The sequence below is a fragment of the Marmota flaviventris genome, chromosome 12 (assembly GCF_047511675.1).
Source record: "Marmota flaviventris isolate mMarFla1 chromosome 12, mMarFla1.hap1, whole genome shotgun sequence".
NCBI classification, from domain to species: Eukaryota; Metazoa; Chordata; class Mammalia; order Rodentia; family Sciuridae; genus Marmota; species Marmota flaviventris.
Window position 1 is genome coordinate 66,939,291 of NC_092509.1, and position 23,645 is coordinate 66,962,935.

At 38.9% G+C, this 23,645-nt stretch overlaps 1 protein-coding gene across 1 annotated transcript in view; it reads left to right on the forward strand.

Annotated features, from left to right (window-relative positions):
* Ush2a (usherin) overlaps positions 1 to 23,645 on the forward strand; it is a 770,052-nt gene that overhangs the window by 702,931 nt on the left and 43,476 nt on the right. The window contains exons 61-63 of the mRNA XM_071619727.1: positions 9,899 to 10,126; positions 15,211 to 16,727; positions 19,393 to 19,714. Of these exons, the coding sequence (XP_071475828.1) occupies positions 9,899 to 10,126; positions 15,211 to 16,727; positions 19,393 to 19,714 (2,067 nt within the window). The remainder of the gene's footprint in view (positions 1 to 9,898; positions 10,127 to 15,210; positions 16,728 to 19,392; positions 19,715 to 23,645) is intronic.

Genomic DNA, 23,645 nt, shown 5'->3' on the forward strand with positions numbered 1-23,645 from the left:
TTCTCTTCTTCACTTGATATACTCTCTTCTTTACCCCATCCCTGCAGTTTAAATTCTGTCCACATTCATTGATAGCACACATGGTTTTTGAGCACTAACCCTATACCAGCCACAATTAGAGTTATGGGAGACATAGCAGAGACAATGCAGGCACCTGCCCCAGGACAGCTTCGATTCTGGTGAAGAGAGACAGACGATGAGCAATATTCATAATAAATACATTATGTGGTATGTTGAAAGTGATGAGTGCTTGGAAACTTACCTGTGTGTGTGTGTGTATACATCTATCTATATATATAAATTCATATATATATATATGAATTTATATATATACATACCTATATGTATATTATGTATATTAAATAAAGCCAAATATATATGTGTATATATATATATGCTCATACATACATATATAACAAGGTAAAGGTAATTAAAACTGGGATATGCAAAGAAGAGAGTAGGCAACTTACAATTTTAAATATGAGTGGTTCTTTGCAACAATGATGTGCAGTTACCCATGCAGACTGTGGGTAATGTAAGTTGCAGACAAAGTAAACATCCATACAGAGGCCTCAAGGCAGAAGCTTGTTCAGCGTGTTTGAAGAACAACAGCTAGAAATGTGTGGCTGCCGTGTAGTTTGCATAGCAGAGAATGGTAGTAAATGATGTCAGAAGGGAAATGTGAGAGTGGGCAGGAAGAAAAAGGTTTTACTATGAATGACTTGGGGAGCCACTACAGAATTTTGAGCCAAGGAGTGACATGAGCTGATTTATGTTTCAAAAGAAACTCCAACTAGGAATGAGATTCTAGTCTAAAAATAGGGAGACCTGTTAAGGAGACTATCACAGTGGTATAAGTGGAAGAGAATGGCTTGGATCAGGCTGGTAGTAGTAGAGGTGATGAGAACTGGTAGGATTCTGCATGTATTTTGAAGTTAAATAAATCTAATACTTTTACTTAAGACTAGATGTAGATATAAGAGAAAGAGAACATGAATCCAAAGTTTTTGAACCAACAGCTGAAAGGATAGAATTTCATCAATTGGAAAAGAAAGAGGGGAGAAAGGAGGGAGGGAGATGGGAAGGAGGGAAGAAAGAAAGGGAGAGAGAAAGAAAGGAAAGAAGTGAGGGAGGGAGGGAAAAATAGATTGGTGGTGAAGCAGCTTTGGTGCTTTGGTGAATACATTAGACACATTCCAATCAGGGAAACCAAACACTTTGGGCTTGGAGGAAGGGAACTGATTATAGGAATAAGGGTCATATGACTGCTTTTTGAACTTTTGCAATGGCCCGTTAATGTTTCCTGCTCCCTTTCTTGATCTCTGTCGTGAACTGAATTATGCTCACCCCACCCCCTATAAATTCATATGTCGGAGCCCCAACCCTCAATGTGACTGTGTTTAGAGACAGGACCTTCAAGGCGATAATAGAGATTAAATAAAGCCAGAGGGGTAGGGCCCTGATCCAATCTGATTGGTGTTCTTATAAGAAGAGGATTAGTGACACCAGAGCTCTCCCTTCCTCTCTGTATATACACAGAGATGAGGCCATTTGAAGGCAGCTGCCTAGGCACAAGGCAAGCAGTGAGAACTTACCAGAAACCTGCCCTGACTTACCCTGATCTTGGACTTCCAGACTCCAGAACTGTGAGAAAATAATCTTCTGCGTTTTAAATCACTCAGTCTGAGGCATTTTGCTTTGACAGCCGGAACACATTTATACAATTGCCAATATACATTCTTCACAGAGCAACCCGAGGGATCTCTTTAAAGCCTAAGTGGAATGAAGTCACTCCCTTGCTTAAAGGCCTCCAATAATTTTTCATTGAACCTGGAATCAGACTCTAAGGCTTTATCTTGGCCTACAGGACTCATACCATCCTGCCCATCACTGTGACCTCTACTCATCCATTCTCCTTCTCACTCTGGGGTTTCAGCTACACTAGCTCCTTCCTGGCAACAAGATCCCAAGTTTGTTCCCACCTTAGAGCTTCAGGCTCTTCCTTGGCCTAAAAGTTTCTCCCCTGATTCTTCACATGACTGGTTTCTTCTTCTTTCTTGCCTAAGGTAACTTCCTCAAGGATCTCTTCCCCTCTCAACTCTTTCCCATCACCTAAGCCCAAACATTAAAATTAGTGTATCCCTTAACTCACTCTCTTCATAATTTATATCAGTTTTTAATTCCTATTTTTTTCTCTTACTGTTTTTTTTTTCTTTTTATATATTGCTCATTTGACTGCATCATAATACAAAATTAAATAAGGTAGTGACCTTGCCTCCTGTGATTTCTGCTGTACCTTCGGAGTTTAGGAGGATTCCCATTACATAGCAAGTCCTCAATAAATACGTGTTTAATCATAAATTGAAGAAATAAAATACTATGGCTGGAAGATATTTTTTACATTTTATTACAGTTTTGTTAATAGTCTCACAAAATAGATTATCAGAGTAGAATTGCTGGGCCATAGACTATGCACATTTTTAATTTTGATAGATCAGAAGTACTGCTTTTTAATATTTAGTGTAACTGATTTGCCACTTTAAAATTTAATTATCACAAATTTAATTTTTTTTCCTCTTCCCCATTGAAAAATGAGCCATTTCAAAACCATTCTTTTTCCCACCAATGTTTTTATGATAACTGAGGCATCATTGTTCATTTTGCAAGGGCTCTAGCTGTTACTTTATTGATTAAATTGATAAAGTCAATTTGCCTATAAAGGAAATGTAAGTAGCTCCTTCTTTTTTGCATTGACCCACCATTATGAAATGAATGATGTGAGGGGAAAGTACTGCCCTCCCTTTTCACATATCATTCCTTTTTCTGCATATAGGTATTTGTTAAATAAATACACTAAAGTGCACACAAACTAACATAAGAATACTCCAAACATAACTTTTTTGGTTTTGTTTTTTATTTTTATTTTTTGGTACTAGGGCACTTTGACCACTGTGCCACATCCTCAGCCCTTTTTAATATTTTATTTAGAGACAGAGTCTCACTGAGTTGCTTAGGGCCTTGGTAAGTTGCTGAGGTTGGCTTTGAACTTGCAATCCTCCTGCCTTAACCTCCTGAGCCACTGAGATTTCAGGAATGTGCCACTGCACCCGGCCAAACCTAACATTTTAAGTTTGAAATTTACAATTGTTATTACAAACGACACCTGACTGATCAGCTATGGTCAAATAAGTCACAATCATCCAAAGAGAGGATGTTCACTTATACTTTCTTGTAATCTCTGAAATTTACTTTCTAATATTAGTTAGAATCCAGAGCTAAGAATATGTTAGACCTGTGTGCTCCTTTGAACTAACCTCATTCTGTTTCCCAGTCATAAGTGATATGAATAACATTTTTAGATGTTTGATCTGTACAAGGGTCCAGGCAGGCATGTGGGTGGCTCCATGTGAACATGTCCCATTATTAGGAAAAAAAAACAGCTCAGGGGTATAGTGGTGAGGACAAAGGGCAGTAATTTCAGTTCAGTTTTCATAATTCCCACTTTATTTTTAGATCAAAAGAAAACCTGGTTCTAAATAATTTTTGAAATAGAACATAATAAATAATTTTTTAAAAAATCTTATTCCTAGGAAAATACTTTCCCTCCTTTATACAAATAACAATCTAACTTTTTGGTTGAATAACAATTTAATTAATTAATTGATTGATTCTTAGTGGATTTATTATTTCATCATTCACTGACCATGGTCTATACCATATTAAGGCAAAATTTAAAAGTTCTAACATTATTCTTTCAAATTATATTGGGAAGCTCTTTACACATAATCAGTTCCTTTTTTTTTTTCCAGTGCCACTTATTATTTCCCAACAAACATTTAAGGTGACATTTATAGCTCTCTCCAATCCTACTATGGTTCTCTTTCTAGCCTTAATCCCCGCTATTTTCTTATACCTACCACACCTGAAATATATTAAATTTCCAGCTCTTTCCCAATTTTTTTCTACACTTTCTTCCTTCTGTTCTTTCCTCCAATCCTTCACCTATTTGTTTATTTGTTTTAATTAATTACACATGACAGTACAATGACCTTGACATATCATACATTTGAATCAGATGGGATATAATCTCTCATTTTTCTGAGTATACAGGTTGGGGAATCACATTGGTCATGCATTCACATATATACACACAGTAATAATAATGTCTGTTTCATTCTACTATCCTTCACCTATTTTATCTACTCAAAACCTACATTTTTCCTAGTCTGAATCAAATGCCATCCCTCAAGTTTTCCCCAAATCTTCACTTCCTTCCTTCCAAAGTATTACTATCCTCTTAGTAATTTCCTAGCTCCCATAGTGCTACCATGCTCTGAATTGTGTTTCTCTGTACATTGTTGATTGGTTCTATCTGGTTACAAGCTCTTTAGAATCAAGAGCCTGTGTTTTCCATTTTGTGTCTCCATCAACAGCATCTTTGATATGCAAGATGCTCAAAAATGTCTACAGAGTTGAATGAGGCTCTTGACCAGAAATGCATATTTCCACTGACCATTTTGGCAGCTCCACTTTACCACTTAGTGATGCCACCTAGCACATAACACATTTTACAGGCATATGAAACAAGAGGCCATCAACCTAAAGGGTATTCTGTTTTCCCTTCTTGTGCTCCAAATTGATCTTTGATTCTGAAGTAAATCTGCATGTCTGTGTGTTACCAATGATAAATGTCATTTTTCTTCTTGTCCCACCAGCTCAGATATATGTAGACAGAGAAGGCTATGGTAAAATGTGTGTGTGTTCTTAGTGAAAATTTTCTAACAATGTTTACATTTGCAGTCTTGGAATTTCCATGTTTACTTAACCATGGATAAGAATTCAAGTTTGATAGTTGGTTAATGGATAGTTAAAGAGATCATTTCCTTATCAAGACTGATTGATTTTTGCAAAATAGGTACTAGAAAATAAAATGTTGATCCACCTTTGAGGAACACACATATTAACTTTATACATGAAAAAGAAAAATGGCCCTACAGAATCCATACCTCAAATTATCTGGCTTTCGAACATTTAGAAAAATATTTTGTGTTGATTTGTAAGCATTATAATATATAAAAGTCAGCCAGTTGACAGAATGCATTCCCTCCAGATCCATAGTTTGTAGATAAAGTAAATGAGACCTAGAGCTGCTTCTCACATTTTATTTGTAACAAAAAGCAAAAACTCTGGCTCTTCTCTATAGTTATCCCTTTATGTTATCATAATGTCAAGTTAAAATAAAACTTATGACAAACTATCTGAATGGTTGATATATTTAAGTCTAGATTGTCTGAAGCTATCTTTGTGCAAAAAAAAAAAAAAAAAAAAGAGGCAAATTTGATGTCCCTTATTACTTATGTTCTGGAATTTGGCATTCATGATAAGTAGGAGGTAAAAAAAAAAAAATACCACCACCACCACCACCACCAAGATGGTCAGGATTTATAAACCAAAACTCATCCATTTTAGAATGAGGAGCCCAGGATAAAGGAGAATGGCAAATGAAAGGCAAAGGCAGAAGAAATCCCACTGGCTTAGAATGCAGTTGATGGAGACCAGGAAGATTAACCCTTTCCAACCAGTAATAAGCACACATAATGCTCTGTTGATGAACACAGCAGGGCTATGCATCACTGTTTTGGTTTATTACTGGGAGCAGGGTAAAAAGATGCTTAAGGGCTAAGGTAAGTAGGTTTAGCAAAAACGCACCACAAAGACCAGAGGGAAAGCTCTGGAAACTGCTGGATCATCAGATCAATAGACTCAAAGATGACTAAGTTAGGTAGCTTTCTGCAGTTTAAACATTTGTGCAGGGAGATCCCCATGCAGCCTTTTATTGACAGCTACAGATCAATGGTAATTTTTGATCATTTTCAACCTACATAAACCTATTGACCCCATGGCCACCTTTGGGGCACTTCAAGTCGTCAAAAATAATCAGAGGAGATGGTGTAAAATTGTCAGACTGCTGAAGACTCCAAGTAGTTTCATGTGTCCCCAGGAGCAGAGTTGAGAGGTTAAAATGTAGTTCAAATTGCCAGCAGAACCTCAACTGCCAGAGTGTTCCAGAGTCTTGTCTTTACGCCTCATAAAATGATGAACTGATTTGTATCCCGACCGACCCTCATGCATATAGGTTCAAAAAGTAAGAAAGAAAAGAGACTAAATCTCATCAGAAATATTAAATCGTAGGGAAAGGATTATCTCCAGTAAAAATGTTTTTTCCTGATTTCTTTTATGTTATCCTCTTCATCTGCTGCCTATCAAAAACAACAAATATGCTCTAAATTAAAAATGTAAATAGGATATGGAGGTGACATGGAGTGGAGAGATACAAAAGGGAAACAAATACAAGTTCGTGGCTTGGAAGTCAGAGATAACAAAAAACAGCTCAACAACATCAAGAGCACTGAACCCAGGGGTGCTTAACCACTGAGCCACATCCCCAGCCCTTTTTATTTTTTATTTATATACAGGGTCTCGCTAAGTTGCTGAGGCTGGCTTTGAACTTGAAATCCTCCTGCCTCAGCCTCCCAAGACTCTGGGATCAGAGGTGTGGGCCATCATGCCCTGCAGGAAAATATTTTTCAATGATGACTTTTCCTAGTCAATGGGACAGAATGCTACATCTCTAATGAAAGAACTGCATCCAAAATAGTTAAGATCCACACTGCTCAAGGAAAAATTCTGAATTTAAGAAAAATAAGTAGCTGAATAAACCGCCAAGACACAACCCAATTCACAGAATGAATTGCATTCAGATTTTTTCAGTAGAATTCTAAAATAGCAAACGCTGGTGTTGGGTATCCATTCAGGAGAGAATACTACAAATGACTTCCTAAAATGGGCATGAATAAATCGATAAGGATTGCTTTGTCACTTTTAAATTCCCTAACTTTTTCATATGGCCATTACTAATCATTGACAAAAAGCACAGCTATTTAAGAGTGTGTGTTTGTTTGTGTGTGTGTGTGTGTGTGTGTATTGGTAATTCTTCAGAAATAATATTATTTTTATTTTTTCCATATTTTTATTGGTACATTATAGTTGTATATACTGGGGGAATTCATTGTTACATATTCACACATGCACAAAATGTAACAATATAATTTGGCAAATATCATTCCCCAGTCTTTCCCCTTCTCCCTTCTCTCCTCCCTTCCTCTGGTTTCTTTTACTCTACTAATCTTTCTGTGATTCAGGAATAATCAATTAATGTAATATAAGAACTTGCCCTCGGTATAATTTTATGATGCAGAAATTCTCCTTCACATCCCAATATGTGATTAATTCTGCTTTTTTTAAAGGTAAATACAGACCCGATTAAGCAACACGATTGTTGTAATCACCCTTTGTAAGGCTGTACCTCTCTAAACATTTTCTGTGCTGGACATGAGTGAACTTCATGAGATGTGCAGGTCATGTTCTACATTAGATGGTGGAGGTTTTGAGGCCAGGGCATTTTGAATAGTTCTGCTTTCAAGGATCTGAGCCATAAATGTTTATTAAAAGAATCTATAATGAAATCAGTTTTGTTATTTTTTTAATGGTTGCCTGGAGTGTGTTGGATGACTGAATGCCGGTTGTTAATCATTAAGTACTCATGTTACCAAAAGTGTTTGATAGTATTGCCATCTAGGGGCCGAATGGAATTCTCAGCTCTGAAATAAACTGCAATCGAGCAGGTGCTGCTATTGACAATATACATATGTTTTTGCTTTATAGTCCACATGCTTTTCATGTTTCTTATGACAAAAGCTATCTCTAAGTGTCCCCCGACAGCCTACCTTTTTTATATATAATCTGTTAGAGGTGATTACAGTTTGCTTTGGAGCTTATGCTTTTTTTGGCATCTATTACTGAATATTCTGAACAAAGAATTATTCTTTTTTGCATTATTAATCTCCCCCATGTTTGCCCTATTTCCACAGAAAAGGAATCATTTATCAGAAAAGAATGTTTGTAATCAGAACTTGTAGCATCTTCAGATTTAATATTCATTATGGTCATTCGAGTTCTGTGCTATATTTATCTAAAAGACCAATCCAATGTTGTGGAGAAATAAGTTTTTAAATATTAATGATCTAACTTTTAATATTTTAAAAAAGAGAAATTAGTATTTCTGTAAAATTTGTTTCAGAGTCTGGTCGCTTAGTAAATGTTTAAATATTAAAAGATTTCAAGAGGTTAGCGTGTAATATCATAATGGGACTTATTGAAATAGGAAAATTGACTTTCCAAGTTTTTGATACGTAAAGGAAATTGTATTTTCTCTGCCTGTGTTTAATATTAAGAAATGTTAACACGGTTGAAACCTATAACCCAGAATTCAGGAGAACAGTATCAAAAAAAATATTTCTACAGTGTTTTGGATTTTATATAATCATTTCATCTGGAAAATGACTCAGTTTAATTTTGTCACCTCCTTCTAGATTTTATCTGAAATTTGGATATCTTTAACTTAAGAATTTCCTTACATATAACTATGCCTGATGTTCTTGGGTACCTGCTCCCAGAAATAATATCCTCTTCCCCACCTCATGTTCCTCCTCCCTTACACATCAAGTAAAGGAGACACTGAAGACTATCACAAACATTTAGTAAACCAAAGCCAACATTACATATTATTAAGTTCAAATATCCTACTAATTCAGTCACAATCTGCTTATCAGCCAGGTGCCATGGTACCTGCCTATAATCTCCATGACTCTGGAGGCTAAGACAGGAGGATAGGAAGTTGGAGGGTAGCCTCAGCAACTTAGCGAGACCCTAAGCAACTTTAGTGAGACCCTGTCTCAAAATAAAACATAAAAATAGCTGGGAACGTGATTCAATGGTAGGGCACCTCTGGGTTAAAACCCTTTCAATTTTTTTCCTGCTCATGATAATTCTCATCCAGTGGGTATGGTACACAACAGACAATGTTAACATGTGTGTGTGTGTGTGTGTGTGTTTACCTATTCACACATTACTACCCCACTTGCAGACATAATTCCTACCTTAAAGAGACATATCCATCCAGTCCAGATGTGGAAAGAGGACCCCAGGGCCTTTCAAAACATAAAGATTCTTAGCTCTCATTTATGCAAAATATGTTAAATGTTTCTCTCCAAGCAGGGAAAAGAAAACATAACCATAACCCTAATGCTGCTATCCCTTTTTTCTTGTCCTTTAAATCAACAAAAAAAACTAATTCTCAAAGCCTAGGTAACAACTTCTTTGGGTATGTTTCATGGTTTTAGTTATGGTGCTTTTAAAAAATGAGAATATTTTCACATTCATATTAACAGCAGGCCTCTCTAAGGGTGTTGTTACATTTATAGTTCAATGGACTTGTTATTGTTTTTTTATGTATGTTAGTTTTATGGAATTTGTGAGATATAAATGCATACCAAGAGAATGAGAGAGGGAGATGAGGGAGAAGGCAAGAGTCTCGTGTATGAACAAATAGCATTGGGGATTAGAGAATTTTGATTGTTCTGACTAAATCTCCAAATGCTCAAAATTAACCTGGTGGGCAATTATCCCAGTCTACTTGGGCTCGATAATTTTCATTGCAAAGGGATATAGCACTGACCTCAGGCAACATAGTTTGGCGGGGGCAAGGGGGCGGGGGGGCGGGATACAAAATCTGAAAAGGGAAGGATCCTCTCTGAGCTGCAATTTCTGGGCATCTGAAATCAAATAACATTAGTTAATATATTCAGGGTGTTCAACAAAGACAAGAAAAAAAACTCACATAATTTTCTTAGTGATAGTTCCAATCTCTGCTATGGTATTTGTGTCCCTGTTGCTGATCTGCTTTGGGGGGGCGGGTAGGATAGGGGGTTCAGAGAATGAGCTTCCAGCCATTATTGTCAGTTCCTGAAAGAAAACTGACCTTTCAACTTTCTTGCAGGGAACAAGCCATCAAGCACACCTGTTTGGGTTGGAACCATTCACCACATATCACATTGGTGTGGTGGCTGTAAACCATGCAGGAGAAGTTTCAAGCCCCTGGACACTGATACAAACCTTAGAATCGTCCCCAAGTGAACTGAGCAACTTTACAGTGGAACAGAAAGAGAATGGCCGGGCCTTGCTACTGCAGTGGTCAGAGCCTAAGAGAACCAATGGAATGATTAAGGTAATGTCCACCCTGCATATAAAATCATGTTTAGTGTTCTCCAGATAAATAGATGAGCCCTGACGTGCAATCAGGCCACTGTGGGAAAACTCCTTTCACAGCCTGTTTAATTCTCCTTGATGGCTCCCCAGGGCACTTAATCATAGATCAGAGAAAACTAGCTTATATGTGTGAGTCTTGCTTCCTATGAACACAACACTGTGCTAAATACTGTCCATACATTATCTCATTTAATTCTCATATCAACCCTACTAGGTAGGACCACAAAACCATGAGGCGTACAAAGACCAATAACTCCTCAAACCCACATTGTAAATGATCAAATTGGGATTCAAAGCCAGGAAATCATACCACATCTGAAATTGATTGCTCTTACTGTCATCTGAACTATCTATCCTCCATAGTTGTTTTCCCAAGCCTTGCCTAATTTTCACTTTGAACAGAGCTCACTGAGCAAGCCACAGATGTCTGCTTTCTCCCCAGTTTCTGTAGGGACCCTTAGAAACAGTCTTATCCATGTCACATGTGTATTCCAGACTTTCCAATCCTTGCATACAAAGGAGGTTGCATTTCCTTTAATGTCTGCACTTTGATGCTCTGAACCCTCACCCACATGAAAGCCATGCCTCATCTCCCTGTCTGATGTTCTTCCCCTAGCTTGTTGGCAACTCACCTGTCAGCCCATACTCCTGCCTCTACCTCTAGCCTCCTCTGGTCCTTCACCCCCAGACCTCCCTCCACTACCTTCTGCAGATTGTGGAATCCTTAACCCACAGTTACTATAACCAGGGCCCTCTCCTCTCCCGCTCTTCAAGGTGGCAGAAATTCCCATGCTGTTTCTACCTAGAACAATTAAGACTCAGCTGCAACTTGTAATAATGTTTCCTCAAAAACACTATGGAGAAATAATGGCAGGAAATTACATGCAGCAATCACAGAACTGAAACTGGAGTTCACAGGTCCAGGTCTGTCTTCATGGTCTTCTCAGTTGCCTTCCTCTCTGCCTAGCTCCAGTCCTGCTATAACTAACAGAAGCAAGTTGCTTCCACCAGCCTGCTGACATGTGACAGACACCAGACTTCCCCCAACCGTAAATTCTGAATCATGGCCCTAAGGCCCCCATGAGAACTCCTCCTTATCAGTGTTTATTTCCCATTCCAGGGCCCGCTTCTCCCTAGCATGATTGACACTTGGCATATTGACTCCTCTTACTTTCATTTACATTTCACCAAATATTTATTGAGCCTCTACTAAGTGCCATGTACTTATTCAAGAGTGAACAAGACAGAAAAGGTCTTGGCTGTCACAGTACTTACGTGTGTTGGAATAAGCATGTGGGAGTATATGAATGGGGGGATGGGGGTGGGGGACAGAAAGGCAAACAGTAAGCTGGTAAATAAACAAACAAGGGAATTTCAGAAAGCAATGGATGCTCTAAAGAAAATTAAATAGAATAATGTAATTATGCCTGCTCAGGCTATTTTGGAATGGATAATCATTTGAATTGAGTTGACATTTGAGCTGAGCCCTGAATGACAAGACAGAATCAGTCATGTGAAGATATGGGGGCAAAATGTTCCAGACAAAGTGAACAGCAAATGCAAAGCCTGGAGGCAGGAATGAACTTGGTGTTTTCAAGGAAAAGAAAGAAAGGAGGAGAGAAAGATGACACTAGAAGAGGCTGGAGGGGTTGGTCAGAGGCAAGTCACATCACCTTGTGGGCTGTGGCAAGGAAGTGGGAATCCATTCCAAGTGCAATGAAAAATTACTGAAGACTTTAAGCAAAGGAACAGCAAAATCAAATTTATGTTTCTGAAAATCACTCTGGCCACTGTGTGGAAAATGGACTAGAAAGGGACTAACGGAGTTTAGAATCTATGGGAGAATTCAGGGAGAGAACTGCTGGTAGCCAGAATTACAGTGAGCATTGTAAAGTCAAGAAATGTGACTGGATGGGAGACAAATTTAGAAATGGGTTAGTGGACCAAACATTAAGCACAAAGGAAAAAAGAGCACTCCAAGTTTGGGCCTTGAGCCATTTACCAGGAATGGAAAGTTGGAAGATGAATAATAGCTTTGAAGGGATAGGTAGGAGTTAGAGGGACAGGTCTGAAACTCCCAGGAGAGCTCTTCACTGGGATGACTATTCGGAATCCATTAGTAGTAGGTAGATGGTCTATAACACCACAGTGCTGGAAGAGATTAACTATGGAGAGAATGTAACTAGCCACATGAGATCCCTAGATCAAGCCCTAAGGCAGACAAAATTTGGAGGTCAAGGGGAGGAAGAGAAGCTAGCAAAGAATACTGAAAAGATAAGGTGGGGGTAGAAAGAAAAATAGGTGAATGGGGCATCCCAAAAGCGAAGAAAAAATATGCCAAATGCTGCTGAGAGGTCAAGTATTGGAGTGCAGCAGCAACCCTGCATTTGGAAATTAAGAAATCACAGTGATTTGACAAGAAGATCAAGCAATGGAATGAGAAACCTGAGTGGGGTTCCTTAAGGAGAAAATGACAAGGAAGGAAATGAGGACAGCAACTCATGAGAGAAGTTTAGGCTGGGGCGTGGCTCAGCAGTAGAGCACTTGCCTAGCACGCATGAGGCCCTGCGTTCAATCCCAGCACCTACACCCCTCATAAAAGTAAAGAAGTTTAGTAATGGAACTGTAGCTAGAGAGCTGTGGTGTTGAGAAATCTTATTTCAAAATAGTGAGATACTAGAGTACATTTAAACACTAATGGGAATAACCAAAGCAAGAGACTCATTGGTGGTACAGGAGATAACGAGAACAATCATAAGAGTGAAGTTGATAGGAAAGAGAAGGAGCCAGATACAGAGCTTGGGTGGCCTTTTTAAGGACACAGGTACTTCACCCAGGCTCAAAGGAGCAAAGGTCAATACAGAAACCCCTCAACTTATGATGAGGTTGCATCCAGATAAACCCATCATTTTTTGAAAACACAAGTTAAATTGAAAATGTGTTTACTTCACATAACCTACATAGCTGAGCCCAACCCATGTCAAATGTGCTCCTAACACTAACATTAGCCTACAGTTGAGCAAAATCATCTCATGCAAAGCCTATTTATTTCATCATAGAGTATCTGTGTGACTTACTGAACACCACATTGAAAGCAAAAAAGAAAAATGGCCATATGGGTACCCTTTCTCACCAACATAAAGTCAAATATCACAAGTTGAACTATCGTAAGTCAGGGACCATCTGTAGGATGAGCCCAGATTCACAGGGATAGGGTGGTACTAATCATATGACATGAGAACATCCTCTCTAACTGCTTCTGCTTTCTCACTAAAATATGTGGTCATGTCAGCTGCCAACTGTGGGGGAGGGAAAAGGGTATTGGCAGTTAGTGGGGAAAGAAGAAGACATAAAATAACAACTTTGAGAAATGAGAGGCAACCGTAGGGGGATGAAATAGGATTACAATTTGGCAATCGCCTATTGAAAATTTATGGTAAGAAATTTAAAGTGAGGCCAGTCAGCATGGGTATTAGTAAGCTCTCTGTCACTACTAAGAAATACATGAGGCAATTAACTTATACAGATAAAGGGGTTATTTTGACTCATATTTCGTGAGGTTCAAGATCAGGTCCATGGGCCCTTGTCCTTGAGCCTCTGGCAAAGGTGACACATCAAGACGGGTGGGAGAGCATGGCAGGGCCAAATTTCTTTCATCATGAACCAGAAAGTTAAATAAAAGGAAGAAACTGGGGTGCAACTATTCCCTTTCAAAAGTACACCCCTAAAGATATTAGGACCTCTCATAAGGCCATACCACCTAAGTTTTCTGCCACTTCCCAATAACACCACAAGCATTTAACACATCAACCTTTGGCTCACCAAACCATAACAGTGCATTTGTATTTTTGTCTCCACACTTATTCAGGGGCTTGGGTATAGAGGGAGAGCTGAATTTAATATTTACTAGAGACTATTAGGTGACTAGCAAGGTTCACAAGGGGGTCCAGGGAACCTTAGGTGCTTGTAAGTTGATGGTGGAATTTAAGTGCTCTCCAAAAAAAAAAAAAATATGCCATCCTCTATACCCTGGGAGCCTCCAACAAGAAAATCACACCAAAATCTGATAGTCCAACATAAATAAATTTCCAAAAGTTGACACTGTTTAATCTTAAATAGCATTTAAGGATATTAATATTCCAGCCTAAGCTAAGCTTCTTCAGAAAGTACCAAACTAGATGTGCCTTCTAGGAGATTCTGATGTATCTTGTCTCATCTTGAGAATCGGCACCATAGGGCATCATCTAAGGAGTGTGTCCTATCTCTCAGGTGTGTTGAAGCAGGAAAGGAGTGGCAAACCTCTACTCACAGGCATCTACATTCACATTGTTACTTTCCACCTTTCCAATAAATAAATAATGAAAAATGCAGAGATGAAAACTTGCTCTGCATTTGTGTAATGAGCATTTAGATGTTTTTCCCCAGAGCAATAGAAATTTGCCCCCTAAGGAGCCATCAGTATTTTCATAGCCTGCAAGAGAAAACAAGGTAGATTTTTCCATCTCCTTGTCATCAAAGTAATATATGCATGTGTGTGTATTATATATCTATATGTATATTTATACATATGTGTAATACATATGTCATATACACACACATACATGTTTTAATACTGGCATCTTGTAATAACCAATGTTTAAGCACTACAATTTCACTTCCGAAAAAATGCCATGGGATGAGATTAGAAACACGTAGTGTCTATAAAATAGGAGATTTGAATATTCTTCCCTACTTTTAAAAAATAAAAATAGATAAAACCTCATGATAACTATTAGGTAAAGAATAAGATTCAATAGCCTTAGGTTTAGATAAATGCTTACTATTACACAACCTTTTTTTTAAAAAAAAAAAACTTTTTTCTCTTTCTGTGGACCATACATTAAAAGATCACATTTCCAAAATTAATATCAGAATGTTTCTACTAGATGAGGGTCATCAGGATGAGGAATAGGGTGGATAAAGGCTTAAAAGGGGCTAAATAGCTACACCCAGAAATGACATACTACAAATTATTATCTTTCCTTCTCTCTCTTCTTCCTCCAGAAATACAACATCTTCAGTGATGGTGTTCTGGAGTACACAGGTTTGAGTCGTCAGTTTCTCTTCCGACGCCTGGATCCCTTCACTGTCTACACTCTGACCCTGGAGGCCTGCACCAAGGCAGGCTGTGCCCACACAGCACCCCAGTCTCTCTGGACAGAGGAAGCCCCTCCGGACTCTCAGTTGACTCCTACAGTCCAGTCTGTGGAACCTACCAGTGTAGAGCTCCGCTGGTCTGAGCCTGTTAACCCAAATGGAAAGATAATTCGCTATGAAGTGATTCGCAGATGCTTCGAGGGAAAGGCTTGGGGAAATCACACAATCCAGGCCAATGAGAAAATTGTTCTCACAGAATATAACTCTGAAAAGAACACATTTATGTATAATGACACAGGTTTGCAGCCATGGATGCAGTGTGAATATAAAATCTGCTCTTGGAATTCAGTGGGACATACCTGTAGCTCTTGGACTGTGGTAAGGACATTGCAAGCACCTCCAGAAGGTCTCTTTCCACCGGAGATATCCTATGTATCTATGAATCCCCCCAAACTGCTGATTTCCTGGATCCCACCAGAACAGTCTAATGGTATCATTCAATCCTACAGGCTTCAAAGGAATGGAATGTTCTATCCTTTCAGCTTTGATGCTGTGACTTTCAGTTATACTGATGATGAGCTGCTCCCTTTTTCCACCTACACTTACACAGTCCAAGCCTGCACAAGTGGAGGCTGCTCCACCAGCAAACCCACCAACATCACCACTCCCGAAGCTGCTCCATCAGGAGTCAGCCCTCCAGTTCTTTGGGTCATCAGTGCCAGTCAAATAAATGCATCTTGGTCACCACCATCAATTCAAAATGGAAAGATCACTAAATATTTGCTTAAATATGATGGTAAGGAGTACCTGGCAGGACAGAGCTTGTCCCTACTGGTTTCCCATCTTCAGCCTTATACTCAGTACAATTTCTCCCTTATAGCCTGCACAAGTAGAGGATGCACAGCTAGTGTGTCAACATCTGCCTGGACAATGGAGGCCCCACCAGAGAACATGGATCCTCCAACATTGCAAGTCACGGGCTCAGAATCAATAGAAATCACCTGGAAACCCCCAAGAAATCCAAATGGCCAGATCAGAAGTTATGAACTTAGGAGAGATGGAACCATTGTGTACACTGGCCTGGAAACTCGCTATCATGACTTTACCCTCACCCCAGGTGTGGAATATGGCTATACAGTGACTGCCAACAACAGCCAAGGGGGTATTTTGAGTCCACTTGTCAAAGATCGAACCAGTCCCTCTGCACCCTCAGACATGGAACCTCCAAAACTCCATGCCAAGGGCCCTCAGGAGATCTTAGTGAATTGGGACCCTCCAGTGAGGACAAATGGCAATATAATCAATTATACCCTCTTTATCCGTGAGATGTTTGAAAGAGAAACGAAAATTATACACATAAACACAACTCACAGTTCTTCCAGTACACAGTCATTCATAGTAAAGCATCTAAAGCCATTTCACAGGTAGGTAGCCAAGCTGGGTGCTCTGAGAGCAATTCACTGTCCTCTCTATGGTGTAAACCCTTGGTCAGTTCTAATGGAGACACTAAAAGCAAGATGTCCCCAACTCCTGTCCATTTAACCATCTATAGCAGACAGTGCATGTCCTCAACCCAACCAAAGCCTGCTTTCATAACCTCTAGAAAGCAGAATTCTTGTAGGCAAGGTTAAGCATCATTTTTTTCAGAAATGTCCATAACTCATCATCCTGTCTAGAACAAGTTATGCAGAGATGGGGCCAGTTCCCTAAATTGAGTCTCTCCTGAAAATATGCCAGACCTGGGGCAGTTCTTAGAGCCCCAGTGGGATTACCTGACCCAGACTGCAAATAGAATGAGGTATTAAAGTACAAAAAAGTACCAGCCAATGATAGCTATTACCAGCCAGACTTGCACAGAACCAAAATGTGTTTTGAGGACAGCCCTTCTTACCTAATCCACCACTTCTTCCAGGGATAATGAGGCTCTTAGGCCTATTTCTCTGCTCCTTTTAGGACCCCCTCCATCTTACTCTCATGACTTCTCAGCCAGCAGTACCACATTGCTAGCTCATGTTTTCCTGACAGATCTGTTTGGGCTCCGTGACAAGCAAGAGGGATGTTGCTCCCTACACAAAGGAAGCTTGCCACCAGCCTTCTTCCCAGAGCTTAAATAATTGCTTGGCATTTTTCCCTATCACATTTTAAGTAACTCACATCCTCAGAGAGAAGAGTAATAAAAGGCATTTTACGCTTAAAATTTAGTAAAATGAACAGAACCACTTAAAAAAATTAAAGACTGGGTGTTGATTTTCATCCACCATAGGGAAAATACAGCTTAATTGTAATCTGATGTGTAGACCAGATATCCCCTATAATTATCTCTGATATATAGTTCTATTTAAATGAGACATTCATGGTCTTCTGCATCTACTCATGACAATTATTTAGGGTCGTATTAAATATTAAACAGTAATTAAAACTTCTCAGGTATCCTCCATGCCTAATCCACATACTGTGTGAATTGGCTTTTATCCTGCTCTGAACATTAAAAAGGCCCATGTTAGATGCAGAGATGGACATTTTATATCAGCTTCCTCTTCACCTGATCATACACGCAAGTTTCAAAAATCATAACTTGCTCCCTCTTTAAAACTATCATTCAAAAAGACTTTTAGAGAAGAAAATGGTTTTCCAGATGTGAAAGGGACACTTTTTTTATCCAGGCTAGAAAAAGAAAAAAAATATTGATTAATCTGATAAACTTAGCAGTGACGTGTAAGGACACAAAAGAGGTCTCTTCTTTGCCCACTCCAGGCTATAAAATCAATGACATAAAACAGAATATCATTTGTTATACAAAGTGGAGGTTCTTGCAGATTTGGGGGGAGTTGTGGTTTTTAAAGCACATTAATATTTACTAGATATTGCAAATTAGTGTGTCCACCTTTACATACCCTCAACTGGTCAATAGGAAGTAGCCTTACAATGCCCTAATACCAGAAAGAAACTGACTCGGGATTCAAAAACTACCACAGTTAAAGAAGAAAGTGAATAATCCCTATGTGCAGCATCAAAATTGACCTCATAGAATTGCTTAGAAGTCATGTCTGCCATACACAGCTATGGATTTATTCACCAATAAACTGATCACTCCATCACAGTGGGGGTGGGTAAGAGAGAAGAGAGAGGGGAAGAGGTGATGGGGAAGGAAAGAAGTCACAAAGGAAGCATGAAGTATTATTTTAAAGGCAAAAATGTGAAACAAAAAAGCAAGAAGACAGAAGTCAGTGATTAGAGGAGCAAAGAGGGAAGGTAGAAAATAGAAGAAGACAAGGCAGAATCAAAAAAAAGAAAGGTAGCTGAGTGTTGAGAGATAATTAGGGGTGTCATAAAATCAATGGGGCAGGGGAACAGAGAAAAAGTGCTTCTCTGCAGCCACAGGCACTGAACACTAACCAAAGTCCCTTTCCTTGGAAGGCAAAAGTCCCTGTTATGTAAATAGACCCTTCCAAGTGGCCTAGACCAGCTATGAGGCAAAACATAATTGATTAGTTGAGTTTAACTGGATGGTGATAAGGTGTCTCCATGATGGATAATCTAGTGTGTGGCTGGGTTAACTTTGGCCCCAAAAGGTCTTTGTGTGGTGTAAGAGGGACTGTTTTAAGATGTCAGGTATCAGGTGAAGGGATTTATTACCACTGAGACCTTAATGCCATGATGTTCCTTCATGACCTGGAAACATCCCCAGGGAATCACTCAGTCCTGGCTGCAGTAGGAAGGGTCCCCCGCTGCTGAAATGGGTCCCTACTCCCCAAGCTGCATTATTCATTGCTATGTTAAGTAATTTTGCAAAGAACCAGAATTTTCATGCTGGAAAGAACCTTCATAGTTTACTTATTTCATACAGCCCTCTTTAGGAGAAGAATTGTGTCCACACCAGCCGAACAGATGAGGATCTTTCCTTTAGTTTGGAAAACCGAAAGGATTTAAAATGTTCAAACCTTTCCATGAAACTAGGACGTTTTGTTGTTCTTTAAAAGAGTTAGTTATACTTAAAAATAAATGTAAGCTTGTCTTTTTTATGAAAACACTTGGTCTTTTAAAGATTTGTGAAGATGGTCATCTATAATACTATGTTGTGTCCCGAAGGTACGAAGTACGAATTCAAGCTTGTACTACCCTGGGATGTGCATCGAGTGACTGGACATCTATCCAGACCCCTGAAGTTGCACCTCTGATGCAGCCTCCTCCACATGCAGAGGTACAGATTGTCCCAAGAGGATTTCAGCCCACTGTTTCCCTTCTGTGGACAGGTCCACTCCAGCCAAATGGAAAAGTTTTATACTATGAATTGTACAGAAGACAAATAGCAACTCAGCCTGGAAAAGCCAATACAGTCCTAATCTACAATGGAAGCTCAAATGCATTTATGGATTCTGAACTATTGCCTTTCACAGAGTATGAGTATCAGGTAAGAAATGGGTCTCACCAACCATTCAAACTGAGATTATGTGCACCTATCAGGGCCTGCCTGTAAAAATTGCCTGCAATTTGAAAAACCGCTTAATGCAATCTTAAGGATGGTGATAATTTTTTTTTAATTTTTCAAGCAGTAAATGAGGGAGGAAAGACCATATTCATTTGCCTTCTTCATTTCCTTAGTTCTTGATCCATGTGATATATGCTTATTTTTTTCTATGTAGATTTCAAGTGAAGTATTTGCTTTTCAACCATTGATGACGTGGTTTCTACCATTACACTTCCCTCTGTCAGTGCTGCCTTGGTAGGAGATGCTCCTTGTTAAAAGATCACTTTGAAAACAATTTATTAATTATAACAAAACAGAATCTAATAGTGAATATCTGTAGCCACTGTGCTCAAGAAAGATAATGAAGTGTCGAGAAAGGTCTAAATGGGTATAACTAATCTGAACATGGGATGAAGCAAATTTTGTCTGAAAACTGCATAAAAAAAATAAGACCTTGCCTATCCCTAAAAAGACAATAATAAAAATAATTCTCTGAAAATATTTTGTAAAGCCAAAGAGTTTCTGTTAGATTTGTTTTGCTGTTGGAATCCTTGTGCATTCTTCTAGTAGTAACCCAATTTGCTATAAAGGAACGGCTCCCTTCACCTTTAGCTCAGGACTGTTGGAAGGCCCCACTAGCACGTCATGGTGTCTCCTAGCTAAGTTGGTGGGCACAGGAGCCACACTCAACCCTTCAGACTCATCTTGGGCTGATATTGAGCAGAGCCACTCAGAATTTTGAAAGGTGGGAGTGAGAAATCCTGGTAAAGTATCTCTCACCACAATTTAGAAGTTTTCCTTTTTGCTGTTACTTTCTAGCATGATTCTTCAAGTGTTCTTTGAATTCTGTATGCTCCCAGTACATACTCTTCTGCTTAAGTGAGAATCAGTTGCTCCCAGTACATACTCTTCTGCTTAAGTGAGAATCTGTTCCTCTTACAGTCAAAGAAAGCTTGCTGATTGGTGCAAGCACTACATGCCAGGTGCAATACCAAGAAAAATATTCTAAAACAGGAAACTGCATCTCAAAAGGTTTATCAAAGGGCTGGGGATGTAGCTCAGTGGTAGAGTGCTTGCCTAGTATATGCAAGGGGAAAAAATGCATATCATAACAAGAAATAATAAAATCACCAAGTCATCAGGCATATGGTGAGCAAATGGATGAGGACGATTAGAGATAACATTTGTAAACTTGAAAAAAAATGTATGTTTAGGTCAGTAATATGTGAGACAAATTTCCCAATAATATTAATAAGAATCAAAAATATAAATAGATTCTTTAATAGTTTGGACAAATACACAGATATAAATCCATAATTTTTTGTTTGCCATTCCAAATTTAAAAATCTCTTAAAAGCAAATTTTTGGTTTCTTTGGTTAGGCACAACTCATTTGGCAGAAAAGCCCAATGTAAATAGACTTGAGACTATTTAAAGTATTTATTTATTCCACTGGTATATGAATATTCATGTTTTACTGCAAAAATATCATATTTTATTATAAGGTGGCTAACTACATCAGGCTGGAAATATTACAAAATATGCAGCAGATACATCTTATTACCTTTCTGAAATCTAATACACACACACGCGCATGCACACAGACACACACACACACAGAGACACACACACACACCACATCAGGCTCCAAGGGATTAGGATAAGGATTATGTCTTATGTTATGAAGGAACAAAATTCCTATTGATGCCACAGTTGGAGACAGAATACTGTTAGAAACAGTCAGGACCTGTGTGGCCGTACCTCTGTTCTGTTCTTGTTATCTTTACTAAAAAGTGTCAAGTTATCAAAGATTCCTCAGTTCTCAATTATCTGTTCTCCCTCATGAATAAAAATGTACCTTGGTGAGAAAGGAAGGAACTGACATGAAATCTTTGGCCCAAAACTTACATGACCCAACTGAATGCAAACCAGTAATGACAGCATCCTGGGCATGGCATCATGTCACTGGAATATCTACTGGTCACATTTTTTGTAGCCGTCTCATCTCACTTTTCTACGGAGTGGTAAACTCCAAACGTGTCTTCTCTGTAGTAAATTTCTCATCAGGAGTTAAGGATAATCCAGGGATCCACATTTCAGAGGGCTGGCAAGTTAAGAATCTCAGGCTGTGCTGTGTCTTTTGTAACTGTTATTTTCAGCTCTGCGTCACAGATCGCCTCCATACTCATCTCACCCAAATGAAAGCATTTAATTTGGTTTTTCAGAACAAACTGATCTCAAATTTGCATTTATTAACTAATCCTCTGTTGATACAACATAAGGATAGGGAGCAGGGAGGGAAATGGAGTCTATTAGACCCAGTTCTCATGGAAAATGATATTTTGAAAAGCAAAGATTAAATGCTGAAATAAATGAACTAGATTATTAGATTTATTTAGCCTGTGTGAATGATGAGCTTTTATGGACCCTGAGTAATTCCATGAAAGTCATTGAGGAAGCTATGTACTAAAGGAATTTATTTTCCCTTAACAAAAGAGCATTTTGTCTTTGAGATGAATTTGCATTGCTTTTAAAGCCACTTGAGTGTCCCTTCATCTGTAAGTTGCATTTGAGGAAATACCTTCATTGCCCTACACACGATCTGTTTACCTAACACCTGACAATCATTTGAATCTTCTGCAGATGATTGTGTTGTTAAGTTAATTTATATCTTTGTTGGGAGTTAAAACAAAAGAGCTGAGAAACTCCCAGAGGTGTGGGACTATCTGTCAGAGGAGTGGCCATGCTGTGTCACTGAGAGGGTAGCCATCCACATGGTATGCCCTGAGTGTCAGAAGTGGCACTTTCCCACACTGCCCTGTATCCTTGTATTCACTTCTGGTTTTGAGTTCAGTTGTTGAAGGCAGCTGCTAAGATTTAGTTACAAGGGAGAACAAGGCAGCATTCTCTAGTCTAAATTAATTCATCAGATGAGTTGTTCTGTGGCAGAAACGGATATAGTGTAGGTAAGTTCTCACAGACAAGAGGATCTGGAAATATCTGGAGAAATGGATGGCCACAGAGAGAGGGGGAACCACTCACTATAGAAGACCATGGAGGTCAAGGGTTAACATGTCACTCATCACATAACAATTTTCATAACCAGCTAGGCAGTTAGTTCATTTGAAAAAGTCATGTGATATCACACTATCTTTTTCAGTAACACCTCAATATTTAATGTCCTAAGGTAGGTTCCTTGCAGAGAAGGATTACCCAAAGAGCTTGTTCAAAGTGCAGATTCCTGAGAAGAGGAGAAGATGGAGGAACTTCAGCTTAGGTGGTCTACAGCCCTTTAAAAAAAAAAAAAAAAAAAAAAAAAGTATTTCCCCAGAGTAGCAGTAACCTCTTTAAGCTTGATTTTTCAGGTTCCAGGCCCTGATTGCACTTTAGAATCCCATGGGAGAACTGTGACTACACTCCTGAAGGAGTCCAGGCCCCACTCCTCTGGAGTTCTTATTTCTTGAATGAGTTCAGGCATCCCAGAAATTCAAAAGGTCCCCAAGTGATCCTAATGTGCAGCCAGGGTTGAGACTCCTTGTTGCAAACTGTTGTAATGTAGATTGCTTAGAAAAGAGAAGCCAGCTCCTCATACATGCCTGATTCACTTTGATGTTATTGAATAATTGATCACTATTTTATTTACCTTGGTCTATCTATAGTTACACTTAATTTTTTTGAGACAGGGTTTTGCTATGTTGCTCAGACTGCATTCTAACTCCTCTTTCAGCCTCAGCTTCCCAAGTAGCTGGGATTATAGGAGTACTAAAAGCCAATGTGAGTGCCTTTATTTTAAGTGCTGGGATTGAATCCAGGGCTTTGAACACATTAGGCAAGTGCTGCTCTACCACTGACCTACACCCTGAACCCCTTATAGC